At 39.9% G+C, this 18,527-nt stretch overlaps 1 protein-coding gene across 4 annotated transcripts in view; it reads left to right on the top strand.

Annotated features, from left to right (window-relative positions):
* ARFGEF1 (ADP ribosylation factor guanine nucleotide exchange factor 1) overlaps positions 1-18,527 on the top strand; it is an 87,474-nt gene that overhangs the window by 66,167 nt on the left and 2,780 nt on the right. For all 4 annotated transcript variants that reach the window (XM_418283.8, XM_040691065.2, XM_046928359.1 and 1 more), the window contains 15 exons: positions 2,033-2,123; positions 3,288-3,328; positions 3,433-3,602; positions 4,206-4,357; positions 4,515-4,687; positions 5,656-5,816; positions 6,441-6,571; positions 7,854-7,983; positions 8,860-8,995; positions 9,083-9,221; positions 11,984-12,053; positions 15,872-16,001; positions 16,839-16,978; positions 17,339-17,507; positions 18,096-18,234. In XM_418283.8, coding sequence (XP_418283.3) covers positions 2,033-2,123; positions 3,288-3,328; positions 3,433-3,602; positions 4,206-4,357; positions 4,515-4,687; positions 5,656-5,816; positions 6,441-6,571; positions 7,854-7,983; positions 8,860-8,995; positions 9,083-9,221; positions 11,984-12,053; positions 15,872-16,001; positions 16,839-16,978; positions 17,339-17,507; positions 18,096-18,234 — 1,972 coding nt within the window. The remainder of the gene's footprint in view (positions 1-2,032; positions 2,124-3,287; positions 3,329-3,432; positions 3,603-4,205; positions 4,358-4,514; positions 4,688-5,655; positions 5,817-6,440; positions 6,572-7,853; positions 7,984-8,859; positions 8,996-9,082; positions 9,222-11,983; positions 12,054-15,871; positions 16,002-16,838; positions 16,979-17,338; positions 17,508-18,095; positions 18,235-18,527) is intronic.

Genomic DNA, 18,527 nt, shown 5'->3' with positions numbered 1-18,527 from the left:
CTCATACGGAAATTTAACTACTTTCTCTTAATAATATAATTTTAATCTTACTGGAAGATGTTCAACTCACTGGAATTTAGTTTTGATATGGTAAGTGACCGTGTTCTGACAGGGTCCCTTTCTTGACTTTTCTCAGTTTTTTTCACTCTTCTTCACAAATCACATTGCAGATTTTTTTTTCTGGGGTGACTTCTGGAAATACAGCTTTCCAGCCATCTATCCATAAAACTATATTCCTTTGAAGAACCTGTAATGTTTATAGCCATACATTTTATGGGCAAGTAGTTGTTTAATTAGTGAAGCTGCAGCCTGATGTCATGTAAGCCTCCTCTTTCAAACCTGTGTCCAAAATCTGGTGCACATATGCAGCAGCATTCGCTCTTATTGCTGAAGTAGAGGTGTGTGTTTAAAAGCAAAACAAAAGGCTCATTTACCACATGAAGAGCCATTCAGCTGTGTACTCTTGCAGCACCTACTTTTCATTGTCTTCATCACTCTTTCTGTTGGGAACCTTTTCGGTTTTACTTGAAAATTCACAGCATCATTCACAGGCACCAGTGTTGTAAAAGTAAAGGAATAGCCGTTTATTCTTTTATTTCCTTGATAGGAATGGAGTTAAAACTTGGTGTTTTAACTGGAAAGTTCGTCTTTCTTTGTCTCTAATTTCTATTTGCAGAGTTGTAAGACAAAAATGAGTAAGTTGTAGCCTAAGTGTGGCTTTTTTGGTAGCTGAAAGTCCTCCTTGGACAATGTGAATTTAAGGAATTAATTTTTCATGAAGCAAAATTACATAAGTGACTGTGTTTCCTTGTAAAAGAGCTCATAAATGTTGGAATAGAAATGCATATTAAAAAAAAGAAAATCAGCTGCCTCCGGAGGCCTTACAGCATTGATCATAAATCCTATGGTAATAAGAAGTTTTCATGTAAACTGGCAGAATTGGTTAGGATTGTTTGACTTCAAAATACCTCTCCCAGTTCACCTCACACAGAGCAGTGCATTTCTTAGCTGATGTTACCTATATTCAAACCAGTTGAGCTTGGCAATTGATCTGTATGCTTAAAATAAAAGTTTTAATCAAATCCAACAGTATTACAAGTTGTTGAAATACTAGTACAAGGTTGTGTATATGTATGCCTGCAGAAAAGTTATTCAAAGTCCTAGGAGAATTCTTCAAATGTCCCTATTTAGCTGGATCTGATGGCCATCACTGCAAGCCTCCTCCAGCTGCGGAGCACAGCAGGACTAAATGGCAGGCTCTTGGGAGGCAGTCTGAAATGTAAAAACTTTTCTGTCTCTGCAAAGCTGAAAACAGAATCACTGCTCTTTGAATCTTCTGTTCTCTCTTATCTTTCTGATAGGATGCTTAAGAGAAAAAGCTTGCGTATAAGTAGAATTACCCAGTGTGATTGTAAGATTGTTGTGTTTTTCCTGATGTTGGGGAGCTTAGAAGTTACAGGAAACTTGAGAAATTTACTCTCTGAAGTTAGCATTTTAATACAAGCTTTTCCAGGTGCTGCTTACAGTTTCTGTCTTCCAGAGTTGTTTCTTTTTTCCTCATGCTGTACTTGAGATGTACCTGTGAGATGGAGTTTTGATGGGAGTACTTCTCTATGAATGATTAAAAAGAAACCTGTCAGGATGGATTTACTTACTTGCTGCTAATAGAGTGAGAAATGTTCACCTTTGTGCAGTGTTCTCTGTCCTAGTTTGTTTCTTTTCAGTAGCAAGGATCCATTTAAAGATGGAGAGCAAAAGGTGGTTCTTGTGCTTTTGAATTGTGTTTTTCGTGTTTATATTCACCTAAAAGTTCAAAATGTGGACTGCTTAATGTAACTAATGAACTTATGTATGGATAGGGAATCTTAGGAAGGTTATGCAGCAGTTCACTGAGATGCCTGCTCTTGCATGGGAAAGTAATAATATACTTACTGTGAATTAAAAATAACAGCACTGCAGTGACATGACTTCTCTTTCTTCTCTGCCCTTTCTGTGTTATCTGTCATCCACTTTCACATCTTGTTTACTGGAGTTGGTGGAAACGTGGATTGGAAGCAAATAGCAAGTATTCAAGAGTCCATTGGTGAAACTAGCTCCCAAAGTGTTGTCGTTGCTGTAGACAGGTACTGTATTCAATTTATTCTTGCCATCTCAGGGGTCCTTTTTTTTAAATAATACTTGAATTCGGTAGTGTGATAACAGGAAGTTATTATTAACTTAACATATGTTTGCCATGGAAGGTGCTTCAAAGATATTACCATGTAAGGGTGCTTTGGGGCTTTGCACTTCTTTCTTAAAAAGAGCAGATTTTTTTTTTGCAACAAGGAATAGAGATCAGGCAAAAAGACTGTTTTACTGATGTAAAATTATTACTGGGCATTTGCAGAATGGAGACTGCTGTACTGCCTGGTGAATTTTGATTTGCTATACATAGTAACAAATAGCAAATCTTATTTGCCTTTGTACAAGGAGCATTACTTGTAGACAAATCCCCTTCCTCTTAAATGTGGTTACCAATTTCCTGCTTTTCTCCAGAGTATGTTGCTGTGTATTATCAACACTGTTATTTCAGCGTTGCCTTTTGTGAATCATATTTATACTAACTGGTTGGATAAGACCTAGTACACATCATCACAATTCCTTGTTTACCGATCTGACTGAGGTCTTAATGGATCTATCTGTCTCAGTGTATAAGAAGTCAGAAAGTATCATTTTCTAAATGGTTGTCAAAATTGACAATCCTGGAACAAAGCGGTGTTCTGAAGGCTCACAGGCTTTCTGTGATTGAGTATAGCAGCAAGATTGATGTCAGTTCAATGAAAGTTGCCTTGCAGTAAAATCACATTGAGCTACCTGGAGGGGCTTAATGTCAAACACGTAATAGCTCTTTAGGTTTGCAGTGTTACTCCACACTTCATAATGAAAAGTGTTTCAAGTATCTATTTGTCATGGCAAGTGGGAATCATGCACTCTGGAGAAGGCTGCCTTATCCATTTGAAGGAGGCATGCATAGTTTATAAAGCTGCTGATGTTATTCATCTGTCACTGTCAGGGAGCAGATAGAATTAGAAACTGTGCTCACTGCCCTGTCTCCATGTACTCTGTGGAGTAATTTTTAAATATTAGACGTAACTGAAATATTTCTGCTTTTATTTTCACAGCTCAATCTTTTTTCACAATTTTTAAAACTGAATAAATAACATTAGATGGGTTATAAAGGCTTGAGTACCTGGTTAATAGATACTTTTCTAAGACATTGTAATAACGTCTTAAACTTTGCTTTACAGAATATTTACAGGATCTACAAGATTGGATGGAAATGCTATTGGTAGGTTTTATATTTCATTTTTATTTATTTCCCTACAAACTATGAAGTATCTTTGTGATAGACTTTGGAACAATGCTATATTAATATCTGTTGTTATTTAACAGTGGATTTCGTTCGTTGGCTTTGTGCTGTATCTATGGATGAGCTGCTGTCTGCTACTCACCCTCGAATGTTCAGCCTGCAGAAGATAGTAGAGATTTCTTACTACAACATGGGTCGGATTAGGCTACAGTGGTCTAGAATCTGGGAAGTTATTGGAGATCATTTTAATAAGGTATCTCTGTGAATTGTTGTGCTGCTTGATTTATACAAATTTTATTTAGAGATTGGCTGAAAACATTCTCATCTGAATTATATTGATCTTCTGTCATTCTCTGTAAGTAGTTTAAAACATCAAAAAATGTAAAGCTCGAAAAGTGTGTAAGGCAGAGGTGCACAGTATAATAAATGCAAAAGCAGGAGCACACATTAAGTTATTTATCATGATCTGAGTCTTGAACTAGCTTCTTTTAGTTCTGTGTTCTATGTGCTTGAGTGTTTTATGAGGCTTGGGATATATAAGAGGCTGTTTTCTGCTCAAATCTGTTTCGAAGTGAAGATTTACACATTTTGAATACAGCTTGTAGAAGTCTTCATACACAGCTTGTTTGTTTTGAGAAAGTTTAAATGCTAGGATGTATAATGTAGAATATGGTTGGAATTGGTTAGGAATTAATGGATTACAGTAATGACTGCGGTTTATGGAATTGGCTACTGTTTAACTTTGTTGATTTTTCTGTACTGCTCTGTTGGCCATGATCGAATGTAAACGCAACTTGAGCTGAATCCATAAGAATTATGATCCCAGCTTACTTTAATTACTACTCTGTGTTGTCAGGTTGGCTGCAATCCCAATGAAGATGTAGCTATTTTTGCGGTAGACTCATTAAGGCAGTTATCCATGAAGTTCCTAGAAAAAGGAGAACTTGCTAATTTCCGATTTCAGAAGGACTTCTTAAGACCGTTTGAACATATAATGAAGAGAAACAGGTAATGACTTATAATTAACTCAGTCCCTTGGGATGATAAGCACCAACTTTTGCAGTTAATGTTTCACATTGCCTCCGTAAAATCAGTTGCTGAAGAATGATAATATCCTAATGGATTAATTTAGTTTGAACAATTACCGTTTACCATCTTCATTCAGGTCTCCTACTATTCGAGACATGGTCGTGCGGTGCATTGCGCAGATGGTGAATTCCCAAGCTGCCAACATCCGTTCTGGTTGGAAGAATATTTTTTCAGTTTTTCATTTGGCTGCCTCAGATCAGGATGAAAGTATAGTGGAACTTGCATTCCAGACTACAGGGCACATTGTCAGTGAGTATTGATGATGATCAGACATCGTGAAAGTGGTTGTGACTCTGGAGGCTGAGGAGCTTTGTTTCTCTGTTGGTTCAACAGCCTGCATAATAAAGCTCACTGGATGTTTTAGGAAACCGTGTTGTTTTATGTTATATATTGTACAAACCAATCCTCTGGTAAAACACTTTCAGGTGTAATTCAGTCAGGTCATTGTCATCTGTCTTCCCTTTAGGTTTTTTGAAACATTTGACTACTTGCAGTTTTCTGTAGTAAAAACCAGTCAAGCCTTAGATTATTTTCCTTGGATTATTTTTCATTTTAGTGTAGCAGTTTTGTATTTTTTCCAGGGGAAAAAAGACACAACAACAAACTCATTTTACAAGTCATTTTACTATTACGTTGTTTGCTTATCTTTCTCATTGTTTCTGAATTGTGTTTGTGTACAGCTCTGCTGAAATGGGTGGAACTGCTGGGTTTTGGGTTCTTTTTCCATTCTGATCTAGAACTCAGACTTTAAATGCCAAAAAGGCTCTCTTATTCTGTCTCAACATCTGCAAGTTCCTAAAACATTTTCAGCATTTTATTCTGAATGTTTCAAAATTCCTTCTATTCGAAAATCAAGACCAGAGGACCGTTCTGCTGAGGGAAAATGAACCACATTGTTTTAGGTGGTCCTGTGAAGCTCCAATCACAGACCTAATGTTAAGCAGTAAGCCTACTGCTCTCTTCTTATTTACTTGTAAACTCCTTTAGACTAGGTGCTACCTTTATTTATTTTGGACATTTACTTTCAAAATATAATGCTTTCAAAGTGATTATTTTTGTTGAACACTGATGTTTTAGTTTTGTTCAGTAATCAAGCCTTTCACAACACCGGTCGATGAACCAACCTCTTGTGACTTCTATTACAGTTAGTTCATCTTAGAATTAGTAGATTTTTGAAGCATTACCTTTTTCTTCTGTTCACACCTTTTTTTCCCCAGCGATTGTGTTTGAAAAACACTTCCCAGCAACCATAGATTCTTTCCAGGATGCAGTAAAGTGCTTGTCTGAATTTGCCTGCAATGCAGCATTTCCAGATACCAGTATGGAAGCCATCCGCCTCATTCGCCACTGTGCAAAATACGTATCTGATAGACCTCAGGTATAATCTGTGTTAATTAAATTGGGTTTTTTAATGAACAGTGTTTTAATAAAGTGGAAGTGCTAATCTTACTGGCTTTGCTTCAAGTTTCAGAGATCAGTGAGAAACATACTTTATTCGGAAGGAAGAGGAATATAAAATACCACTTGTTCTAAAGTTATCAGCAAATTTCTTTTCTCTCTGCCTTGCCTCCCATCTTCCTAGTTCATGTGTTGGCTTTCCTGAAAACTGCTGGAGATGAACATATTTCAGGATCTGCTTTGTACTGAGAAATGTGTATAATGACATAAGCAAAAATGCTTCATCTCCTTATATTTTGGTAGATCCTTACCTTTAGTGCTGTCTCTACAGAACAGAGTAAGAGACTCAGAGCAAACAGCGTGCAAAACCTAACGTTTGAATCTGTCGTTTAGTTTATTTTTGAGTTTTCATAGTATGCTAAGCATTACTTGAAAAAAACAGTTCACTTTCTCACTCACCTGAGGTATCAGGCTGTAATACCAGTACAGTAGTGTTAGCACAGCATTAGTACAGAAGAGCTTATTATTTCTAGTCCAACTTGTATTTTGTTTGTGAAGAATTGCACTGGCTCTATATAACACAACACTGTGTTTGCTTCTAAAGGCCTTCAAGGAATATACGAGTGATGATATGAATGTAGCTCCTGAAGACAGAGTGTGGGTGAGAGGATGGTTCCCAATTCTGTTTGAGTTATCCTGTATCATCAATAGATGCAAATTAGATGTAAGAACCAGGTAACAATCAGTATTTGTAATTCAAATTCTAGAAGGCTTACTTTACACTTTAAAAATAGAAACAACTCTCTTAAGAAATGTAACTAGTGTAATATGACTTGTATTTAATATGTGATATCACAATGGGAAGAGTAGACTTGTTAAAAACAAGTAGATGGTGGAACGCAGAAATTCTGTCTTCACGTGTGAAATGTTGTATTCAAGCACATCTGCAGTGCTTGTTTAGGATGAGTAACTATAAAATCTTGAAGATTAGAAATATATATATTATTAGCAGTTGATTTATTACTGAACTCGTAAATTATTTTAAAAAGCCCAGCTCAAACTTTGCTGTTGGATGATATGGAGACAGTTTATGCATAGAACACAGTAGTATGTAAAACTCAAATTTAACTTTGCTAATATGTAACAATCAAACATTATTTTGATGTAGAAGGTCAACTGTAAATTATCAGCAGGCCTTTTTTTCTTTTTACATGGGTTGTTACATTGGATTAATGTCCAAATCTGTATTTTTCTAATGGCAATACTGATCCTCTCTGTTCTTTTCTTCAATAAATTTAAATGTAGGATGTTAGATTCTGTGAGATATGCTAGTTGCACATTCCACTTTATTATGTGTCATAGTTGACCTGGGTAAACCTTGCATCGCATTGCTGGTGTTACTTTGATTAAAGAAATGTAAAATGCTCCATGCCATGACTAGATTTTGTGTTAGTGGAAGCCAGCAGCTAAATTCTCTTGTAATCTTCTTTGGTTTTGATGGTATTTGTGACTCCAGTTCTGCCTGCACTCGTGTGTCTTGTGTATCATACCTTGATGATTCACAAGCTCTTCTTACACAAAGACGTATTAATTGGTTGAGGATTGCAGAAACAGTTGAAAAAGCAAAGTTGTACTCCGATCTCATGTAATACCTGCTTCTTTTCCTTGAATATGTTTTTTTTCCCCCCTTACAAGACACATTCTGTTGGCGTTCTAATGCTAAATACATACTTCTTACCTAGATACACTCGTTCCTTTGGTTTTGTGGTCTTTTGTATAAGCTGTAATCCTATTTGAAATGACCACTACTGTCTCACTATTGCCTATGACTGTTAAGTATATTTCAAATTGCTTTTAAAGTTAATTATAGTTTATTGATGTGACTGATGTACATATTTACCGGGTCAGCATACAATGTTCTTCATAATATTTGAGTTTCCTGTTGCTGTCCAGACATACCTGGTCTATTGCATGTCTTTTTATAGCTCTTAATATTGTTGTCCTCTCTTCATTTCAGGGGCTTAACAGTAATGTTTGAGATAATGAAGACATATGGCCATACGTATGAAAAACACTGGTGGCAAGATTTATTTCGTATTGTCTTCAGGATATTTGACAACATGAAACTGCCAGAACAGCAGACTGAGGTGAAAAAAGAAATGGGAGAATTTACATAAAAAACATGTTCAGTAATATAGCTTATCAAGTCACCTGAGGCATCCCTTAAAAATTGCACCATTGGCCTGTGTTTCTGCATCCCTTACTTTATTTTATTAGCATTCTGTTGGATTTATTGTCACTCTTCCCATATTTTTAAGCCATACATGTAAAAAGAGTAGTAGATTATGCTACAGACAGTGGCAGGATAGCATGAAGTGCACTATATTTAGGGTTTTTAAGAACACATTCATGGCAACAAGCTTGTAATCAGGAGTGAAGTCACAATTAGGAGAAATTAGTTCTGTTAGTTCAGAACTTTCTAATGACTAGAAAATAAAAGACAGCAGTGCTTTTGATGCACCCATTTGACCTTGTAAGCAGATACTATCCAGATAAGTGAAACAGAAATGGGTAAATTATGTTTAAATTACTTGTCTTAGCAGTGTCAGCTGCCCAGGAAGCTTCATCTGACTATGCAAACACTACTCTTGCTTTCTAAATTTTTGTTATCTATAAAATATTAAGAGACACATAGAGACACAAAGGGCTTAGCTTGGTGTTAGACTATTGAGCTAGGGTGCATGCTGAGTTTGCTTTCCATCTCCATGAGGATGAACACTTGTTAGTCCTGCAGCGTGGTCTCTAAGGATCGCTGTCTGTTTCCATAGTTTGTTTTAAACCTGCTCATTAGGAAAGCAAAAGTTGAGGGCTGCAAGTTTGGGGAGTCTGAGGTAGAAAGGAATGACTTGTCACTGTAAAGCAATCCAAATTGGATAAATATGTGTTTATATACCTGCAGGAAGATCTATCCTAAAAGCTTTGTCTTAAACCGAGTTGTTACTTTTTTTTCCTTTTAACCTTAGAAAGCTGAATGGATGACAACTACTTGCAACCATGCACTTTATGCAATATGTGATGTATTCACGCAATATCTGGAAGTACTTAGTGACGTTCTCCTGGATGACATATTTGCACAGCTCTATTGGTGTGTGCAGCAAGGTAGGACCGTACCAAATTACGTTAAACAATGCTGACATCTTACTGTGTTGAAAGCAAGTAAACAGATGCCCTATTTTTCTTTTCCAGACAATGAACAACTGGCACGGTCTGGTACAAACTGTTTGGAGAACGTTGTCATCCTAAATGGCGAGAAGTTTACCCTAGAAATCTGGGATAAAACCTGCACTTGCATGCTGGACATCTTCAAAACTACAATTCCTCATGCGTAAGCGGACTGCTAATACTTCACTTTGTAGCATAGTTTAGCTGGATGACAGTTACTGGTTTCAAACTGTTAGATATCCGATAGCTGTTAGGTGCTGGATTTACTTTTATGGTGTTGTAAACTATAAACTGTTAAAATCTAGAAATACTGTATGGGAGATACGCTATCTCTGACTGTAGCTTTATTCAATACCAAAACAGTGGCTCTTTTGAGTACCATCTGCTTTTTTGGTCTTTCTTTTTAACAGAAGAATGCAACCAGTGGGCAGGTTTTGCAATTTGTAATTACATGTCTATTTTTTTTCTCCACAGTCTATTTTTCTTCAAAAAATACTAGTTGCAATGCTGCAGTTACCTTACAGATCTAAGTCTGTGTGGTTGATGGTTAGCATCCATCATATTTTTTTGGTTGGTTGGTTTTTTTGAACCCTAATCTTCTTAAGAAAATCAGCGTGTCTACTTTGTAGTGCTCTTTCCCTTTGTGGTGGTGTTCTGTTGAGTTTTCTAAGAGTGAAACTGTATTATACTCAGTTAATACATTATATGTACACATCATAGAGCAGAGTAACAAGAAACCACTTCCAGCATTACCCAGGCCTAGATTTTCTTTTCTAGTTCTTGCTCCACCACCACTGAGTTGAAACACTACTTATTTTCAAGCCTAATGATGTTGGATTGCTACATCAGTCCTTGTTCTATGTCTATGAGCTAGTTCTTAGCATTTGCTTCTGGGTAGCACTTAGTTCTGACCTGAAGAAACCTAAGTTAATCCATATATAACTACCTCACCTACTTGTCTACGTGGGTGGGTATGGATTATGATTAAAATAAAGCTGTAACATCAAGGGGCTGGCAATTTGTGTGCATTTTGGTAACTGCCAAAATTAAACATTGAAACCATATCTCTGGGAATAAAAATCCAATTAGCCCTAATTTACTATGTCCCATAATTGGAAAGCAGGATGTTTTCTAGCAGAACATTAGCTTCCCTTTCCATGTAAGATCAAAGCATACGCTTCTGGGTAGTATCGCAGTTGTATACTAGAAACTGCTTCAGAGCAGCGTATGGGATATGCTAATCTTCAGACACATTCCAAATACTCTTGTTGCCTATAGCTAGATATGGAAAAATAGGCATTATTTCCTTCCACAAATTTCCATTTTTTATTTCCCATCTCTTAAAATCTTTCTAAGCCTTCTTTAGGAACTTCCATTATGCTATCCCTTCTTTTATTGCTGGGAGCTTCCTAATTTCTGCAGGGCTCAGTAGATCACAATTGGATTTTATAGAGGAATGTTCCCTTGAGCAGATGTGATCAGTATTCTTTCCCATGGCTTGCTTTTCTCTGAGCACTCACTGGGTTACACAAAGCTACTTAAAAATAGTCTCTCGTCCTTAATGTGTTTTATTAAAGCTGAAGCCTTAATAAAGCTGAATTTTTCATATGGGAAAAAAAAAAAAGGTGATAATGATACACAGATATTAATTCATACTTTTAATGGAAACTTTGTACTAGTTTCTTTTTAAGGAAGCCGGAGTGAATGCCCTTTTCTTCTGGTGAATTGGTTCCAAGCACAACTTGTGATGACCTGGCTGTGCTGACTCATTCTAATGCCCCCACTAGCAGATGGAATTTTCAGCCTAGTCTAATTTATTTTTGGCTGTGAAGGCTACTGGCGGGTTACTGTGATCCAGACTAATCTGCAGCTTGTGTCCTGGTAGCTTTCAAGAACCAATTCAGTTATTTGCTGTACTTTGTTGCCTCGCTACATGGTTCTAGATCTTATCTTTGGATTTTCTGTGATTTGTCTTATTTCAGTTGTATGGAGATCAGTAATGTGTCAAGTGAGGATCCTTAATGCTTTTGGAAAGATCTCACTTAAGAAATGCAGACAAAAATGTTCATTGGGGGTTGCTTTGTGCAGATTGAGGCCTTACTCCATAAATGCCTGCTAAATAGTTTGAGATACTAACAGTGACCAGTAATTTTAATTTACTTTCTAGCAATACATGTGGTAGACCAATCAATGATTTGCCCACTTAAGTTATTTAACCCGATGTCCTTCAATTCTTGTCAGGCACAGACAGCCTCCATAAACTACAGTTGATAAAACTTTTAAGTGCTTAAGGCACAGAGCCTTGAGGCAGCAGCATGCTATAGGAAAACAGCAGGAGAGAAATCAGAAATACTGTCAGTGTCTTGTTGCATCATAACAGCAATGAACTGAAGTGGACACGTTGAATTTTAAGTGGAAATGTCTGCTTTTAAGTGTAAACAGAACCATAATGCTGGAACATAGCCCAGATAGAGAATGGCAGAGGGTCTCCACAGCATGCTTAGTTGGCCTGGGGTGGGTAAATTCAGTCCATGTTCTGAGGAAAGCTTAAGGCAGTATGAAAGAAGGAGGCTGGCTAATGACACTAAGTACTGATGTTCTGCCTAGAACAGAATCTACTTCTCCATCAGAGGCAATTGGCAGAAATACAGAAGTTAAAAAAAACCCAACTCTGAAATTTTTTAATACATATGAAAGAACAAAATATATACACATTTTACTCATTAAAAGTGAAATAAGTTTATTAATTTACGAAGTTGTCTATATCCACTTCTTACTTTTTTTGCTTCCTTAAATTTAACTTTGAAAACAAACCAACCACCTTATTAGAGTGGTTTGCCTGCTGGAGTATCGGTTATGTGTTATTTTATATGTTATTTTATGCTTACTAATTTATTTATTTGTTACTGGTTTTGCTTTTTCAAGGCTGCTGACTTGGAAGCCGGTCAGTGGGGGCTTTGGCCCTGTATCACCCTCTGATGCAAAAGAAAAACTGGTAAGCTGCTAAATCAATACTTTAAAAGCTTGCAGGAGTTCAGTACAAATGTGTCAGGTTCAGAGGAGGGCCACAAAGATGATCAAAGGGCTGGAGCACCTCTCTCAGTCTTAGGGAGTAAAGGGGTCCAAGATGGCTGGTTGCTCTTCAAGAAGGAAGTCTCAAAGGCGCAAGAGCAGGCTGTCGCCCTGAGCCGCAAAATGAGCCAGCACAGAAGAAGACCGGTGTGGATGAATAGGGAACTGTTCTTGAGGCTCCAGGAGAAAAAGAGAATCTACCTCCTGTGGAAGAAGGGATGGGCAACCCGGAAAGAATACGAAGAAGTTGTTTAGATGTGCAGGGAGAAAATCAGAAAGGCAAAAGCCCAGCTTGAACTCAACCTGGCTGCTGGGGTAAAAGGGAACAAGAAACTCTTTTACAAGTTTATCAACAGTAAGAGGAGGACCAGAGAGAATCTTCATTCTTTATTGGATGAGGCTGGGAATGTCACCACTGAGGATAAGGAAAAGGCAGACATTCTGAATGCCTTTTTTACATCTGTCTTTAAAAGTCAGACCGGTTATCCTCAGGTTTCTCTACTCTCTGACCTGGCAGCCTTGGCTGGGGAGCAGACTAAACCCCCCACGATTCAGGAGGAAACAGAGACCTGCTACTCCAACTGGACTGCCACAAGTCCATGGGGCCGGATGAGATTCACCTGAGAGTGCTGAGGGAACTGGCAGAGGAGATAGCCGAGCCGCTTTCCATCATCTATCAGCGTTCCTTGTTGATGGGGGAGGTCCCAGAAGAGTGGAGGCTTGCCAATGTGACTCTCATCTACAAGAAGGGCTGCAGGGAGGATCTGGGGAACTGCAGGCCTGTTAGCCTGACCTTGGTGCTGGGGAAGATTATGGAACAGATTGTCTTGAGGGAGATCACGCGGCATGTGCAGGGCAACCGGGGGGATCAGGCCTAGCCAGCATGGGTTCACGAAGGGCAGGTCCTGCTTGACCAACCTGATCTCCTTCTGTGATCTAGTGACCCATCTGGTGGATGAGGGAAATGCTTTGATGTAGTCTACCTAGACTTCAGCAAAGCCTTTGACACTGTTTCCCACAGTATTCTCCTGCAGAAGCTGGCAGTCCATGGCTTGGACAGATACGTTCTTGGCTGGATAAGGAACTGGCTGGAGGGCCGGGCCCAGCGAGTGGTGGTGAATGGAGTTAAATCCAGCTGGAGACCGGTCACGAGTGGTGTTCCCCAGGGGTCGGTTCTGGGGCCTGTCCTCTTTAATATCTTTATTGATGACCTTGATGAGGGCATTGAGTGCACCCTCAGTAAGTTTGCAGATGACACCAAGCTGGCTGGAAGTGTTGATCTGCCTGAGGGTCGTGAGGCCCTACAGAGGGATCTGGATAGGCTGGATAGCTGGGCTGAAGCCAGTGGGATGGGATTCAACAAGACCAAATGCCAGGTCCTACACTTTGACTACAATAACCCCAGGCAACGCTACAGGCTTGGGGCAGAGTGGCTGGAAGACTGCGTAGAGGAAATGGACCTGAGGGTATTGATTGATGCTCGACTGAACATGAGCCAGCAGTGTGCCCAGGTGCCAAGGCGGCCAATGGCATCCTGGCTTGTATCAGAAATAGTGTGGTCAGCAGGAACAGGAAAGTAATTGTCCCCCTGTACTCAGCACTGGTGAGGCCGCACCTCGAGTACTGTGTCCAGTTTTGAGCCCCTCACTGTAAGAAAGACATGGAGGCCCTGGACCGTGTCCAGAGGAGAGCAACAAAACTGGTGAGGGGTCTGGAGCACAGGCCTTATGAGGAGCTGCTGAAGGAGCTGGGATTGTTCAGTCTAGAGAAGAGGAGGCTCAGGGGAGACCTTATTGCTTTCTATAACTACCTGAAGGGAGGTTGTAGTGAGCTGGGGGTCAGCCTCTTCCCTTGTGTGACTAGTGATAGGACTAGAGGGAATGGCTTCAAGCAGTGCCAGGGAAGATTCAGGCTGGATGTTAGGAAATCCTACTTCTCTGAAAGGGTGGTCAGGCACTGGAATGGGCTGCCCAGAGAAGTGGTGGAGTCACTGAGCCTGCTGGTGTTCAAAGAGTGTTCGGATGTTGTGTTGAGGGACATGGTTTAGCGAGAACCATTGGTGATGGGCAAATGGTTGGGCTGGATGATCCTGTGGGTCTTTTCCAACCTTAATGATTCTATGATTCTATGATTCCTACAAAGGCAGGCTGAGGGAGCTGGGCTTGTTCAACCTGGAGAAGCGGTCCAGGGGGAACTTACAGCGACCTTCTAGTACCTGAAGGGGCCTACAGGAAAGCTGGGGAAAGACTTATCATAAGGGCATGCAGTGATAGGATGAGGAGAAATGACTTTAAATTGGAAGAGGGTAGGTTTAGACTAGATGTTAGGAAGAAATTCTTTACTGTGAGGGTGCTGAGACACTGGAACAGGTTGCCCAGAGACGTTATGGATTCCCTCTGCCTGGAAGCATTCAAGGCCAGACTGGATGGGGCTTTGAGCAACCTGGTCTAGAGGGAGGTGTCCCTGCCCTATAGTAGGGGGTTGGAACTACATAATCTTAAAGGTCCATTCCAACCCAAACCATTCTGTGATTCTATGTCATGTAGAGTTAAGCGGAAAGCATACTTAGTTTTAACTGAACATTTAGGTTTTTTTAGTTTTGATTTAAATGGAAAGGTTTTTCCATGCACAGTACTGCTTAATAATTAAAATTAGCAAGATTTGAGAAAGAGAAGTCTGTCTTTGTTACAGTGTTCAAGGCAGGCTCTGAAGGGTTGGCTGCAGGCCATTAACTGCTTGTGTTTGGGGTAATGTCCTTTGTCTGGTACATCTTCATCATAGGTAATACTGTATTTAGGGCCTGGATTGTCTGGTGTGGGGACTGGTTTCTGGTCTGTTTTGTTAAATATTCTCTCTGATATATTGTCATAATGAGAGATTGCCAGAAGTGGAAAGATTCCCAAAATCAAATTGATTTTTTTCCTTCAGATTTTCTCTGATAGTGAGAACTCAAACATGAATGTTTAAAACAGCAGACACATAGAATCATCAGATTTCTCCCTCTAGACCACTGATTGAATAAACTCCATCAGAAGAGGGGTTGCCGGCAGGAACAGGGAGGTGATTGTCCCTCTCTACTCTGCCCTTGTGAGGCCCTATCTGAAGTACCACATCCAGGTCTGGGGTTCCTAATACGAAAAAGATGTGGAGCTGTTGGAGAGAGTCCAGAGGAGGGCCACGAAGATGATCAGAGGGCTGGAGCACCTCCCCTACAAAGAAAGGCTGAGGGAGCTGGGCTTGTTCCTGGAAAAGAGAAGGCTGCAGGGTGACCTCATTGCAGCCTTCCAGTACCTAAAGGGAGCCTACAAACAGGAGGGGAGCCAACTCTTTACAAGGGTAGATAATGGCAGGACAAGGGGAAATGATTTTAAGTTGAGGGAAGGAGGATTTTGCTTGGATATCAGAGGGAAGTTCTGTACTATGAGTGGTGAGGTGCTGGAACAGGCTGCCCAGGGAGGCTGTGGAGGCTCCATCCATTGAGGTGTTTAAGGCCAGGATGGATGGGGCCCTGGACAGCCTGGGACCTGGTGGCCCTGCCTGTGGCAGTGGTGTTGGAACTCCATGATCCTTGGCGGTCCCTTCCAATGCAAGCCATCCTAGGATTCTATGATTGTGACCTTTGGCTGACATACAAAGAGAAACATCCAAAATACTACTCGACTTGCTGTGTAAGAAGCACACTGCTATTGATGATTAGCTCAGAGAAATTCTCTGTAAATAACTTTTGGGGTTTCTTTGTAGGATACAATCTCCCAGAAGTCTGTAGATATTCATGATACTGTTCAACCGAGATCTTCAGATGGACGGCCACATCAACCCAGTGCAGTGCCTACAGGAAGTGAAGAAGTGAGCAAAGCCAGATCAACAGCAAGTGCGTGTTTCTGAGTGGTTTGGTATCTTGTATCAGTTGGGTAGTGCTCAGCAGGGGGTGTCTTAATTGTAGCTCCAATGTTAAGAAACATCATGTGGAAAACAATTGCATAGATTGCATTTTTGTCTCCACGCTGTATGACAGAATTCCTTTGGATTATTGTGGGGGCTGCATTTTTGAGCTGTGTGTTAAAAAATCAGAGATAAGCTGCTGGCTTTTGTAGGCTTTTTACTTAGTACTAAATATTAAAAATTGTGCTCTCTTTACAGTGAGAACACAATCAATGAGTAATTCTTTCTTCATAAGAAAAAAGTTGTTTCAGCAGTGGAATCAATAGGTGAAAACAAGTGTATGTAGGCAGATCTGGAGAGAGTATATCAAACTTTTAAGATACTTACGTGAAGTTTTGCATTGTTGCCTAAAATGCTCCTGCCTAGTGGTATTACTGCCCCAAGTACAAGGCAAGCATCTGTGATACCAGCGTTATCTTTTGCCTCCTCTGCCTGTGGGCAGTCTCCCAGCTGCTGCTTCTGGCCATTGCACAGTTGCTGAAATACAAGGTCGCTAATTTGGGTGATGTTATGTAATGCTGACTGTTTGCCCAGTACATGGCAGGTGACTTAGGAAAAGTCAGGAAATAATTGTTTAAAGCCTTGCCTGTTAACACGGCCATCAGCCCTGTTTTTAGAACAGTATTTCAGATGGGCGGATTCCAGAGTTGGTTTATGTGCTTGAAGTTGAGCTGTTGTAGGAATAAATTGAAGAACAGCTTTAAAGAAGTAAGGTGATGCTGTAGTGATCTAAGCTAAGAAACAATTCCTCTTTCTTTTTTCCAAGAATTTCCAGAACAGAAGTTATTTGCTGCTCTTCTGATCAAGTGCGTTGTACAACTGGAACTCATTCAGACTATCGACAACATCGTGTTCTTCCCTGCAACTAGCAAGAAAGAGGATGCAGAGAACCTAGCAGCAGCACAAGTAAGTGAAATGGACAGGTGTGTCTCTCTTTAACTGCTTTTTCTCAAGTGGACAAAGTTTCATAAACTCCTGTAACATCAAATTTACATCTTTTACAAGTGCTAGAGAGCTTGCAGCAGACTGTTGAGATCTTTTTACAGCTTGTGTAAAATCAGGTTTGCCGTGCTTCTGTGGTACACAGCGGAGATGAGAATGTTTATTGGTCAGAGATCTCTCCCACCTGGGATGCAGGTGCAGTTTTTCATACAGTTTTAAGTTGAAGTCAAGGCACAGATGAAAGCGGGGTAGGATTGCGATGTCACAGGAGCTTAATGAAGGCAGTTGTCAATTCTGACCTGAAATCTTTTTTTCCCCAACTAGAGAGATGCAGTAGATTTTGATGTCCACGTGGATACCCAAGATCAAGGGATGTATCGTTTTCTGACATCACAGCAGCTTTTCAAACTCCTTGATTGTCTGCTAGAATCTCACAGGTTTGCTAAGGCTTTTAATTCCAACAATGAACAAAGAACTGCTCTCTGGAAAGCAGGTGAGTCAGTCAGTCTCTGTGCTGAGAGATTCTTCAAGAACATATTACCGTGCTGTGAATTGATGGGAAAAAAGGTCTAAAAATACCGTGATGCTGTAATTTTATAACCTGAGACACCCCTAAATGGAGGAGGCCCCATCTATATGAATGCAAATGCCTTTTGAATTTCCAAAGATGTAATGGGCTGCCTTTGGGTGTACACAGCTGTCAAGTTAAACACTGGCTGTAGGTGTGAGTCCTGTGTTTGGAAACTGCAGGTACAGAACAGTGTTAGGAGGGCTAACAAGTCTGTTCTTGGAGTATGTGGTGTTTTCCAGAAGAGGTTGAAAATGGAATCTCTGTACCGGAGCAGTTCAGTCTATTCCTTGCACTAAAATTAGCAATATTAATCTATAAATACATACTATACATTATAAAATAAGTACTTTGAAATACATCTTTGTATAAACATATTATTTCTGTTCATATGTATTGTATGTTACATGTTAGTAGATGCTAACTGTCTGTATGCAGGACACGCTCAGGAGAGGTATGAAAAACTTAAGTGAAACAAACAGAACCCTAAATGGGTTCTTTGCATCTCTTTAGGTTTTAAAGGCAAATCCAAGCCCAATCTTCTGAAGCAGGAGACAAGCAGTCTTGCCTGTGGGTTACGCATTCTGTTCCGCATGTACATGGATGAAAGCCGAATCAGTGCGTGGGAAGAAGTCCAGCAAAGGCTGCTAAAGTAAGGGCCGTGTAGCAGAACCTCTTACTGTTACCTCTGTTAAAGAACGTGCTGGTTTTGGTTTGTTTGTTTATAGTAAACTTAGTTGAGGGGACATCACTGTGTAGAGGTGGTTCCAGCTGGCATGGACGTAGGTGAGGGATTTTTACCAAAAAAATTATATACATATATCAAACTATATTCTTTTCTTGTGCCCCTCCCATTAACTTCAGCTGTTTTGGGGAACTGATGCTGTTTGTTCTCATCTGTAGAAATGAGCACAGGCCTTCAGGAGCCTGCGGGCACACAGCAGC

Source organism: Gallus gallus, chromosome 2, assembly GCF_016699485.2.
Source record: "Gallus gallus isolate bGalGal1 chromosome 2, bGalGal1.mat.broiler.GRCg7b, whole genome shotgun sequence".
NCBI classification, from domain to species: Eukaryota; Metazoa; Chordata; class Aves; order Galliformes; family Phasianidae; genus Gallus; species Gallus gallus.
This window is presented reverse-complemented; position numbering and strand designations above follow the sequence as displayed.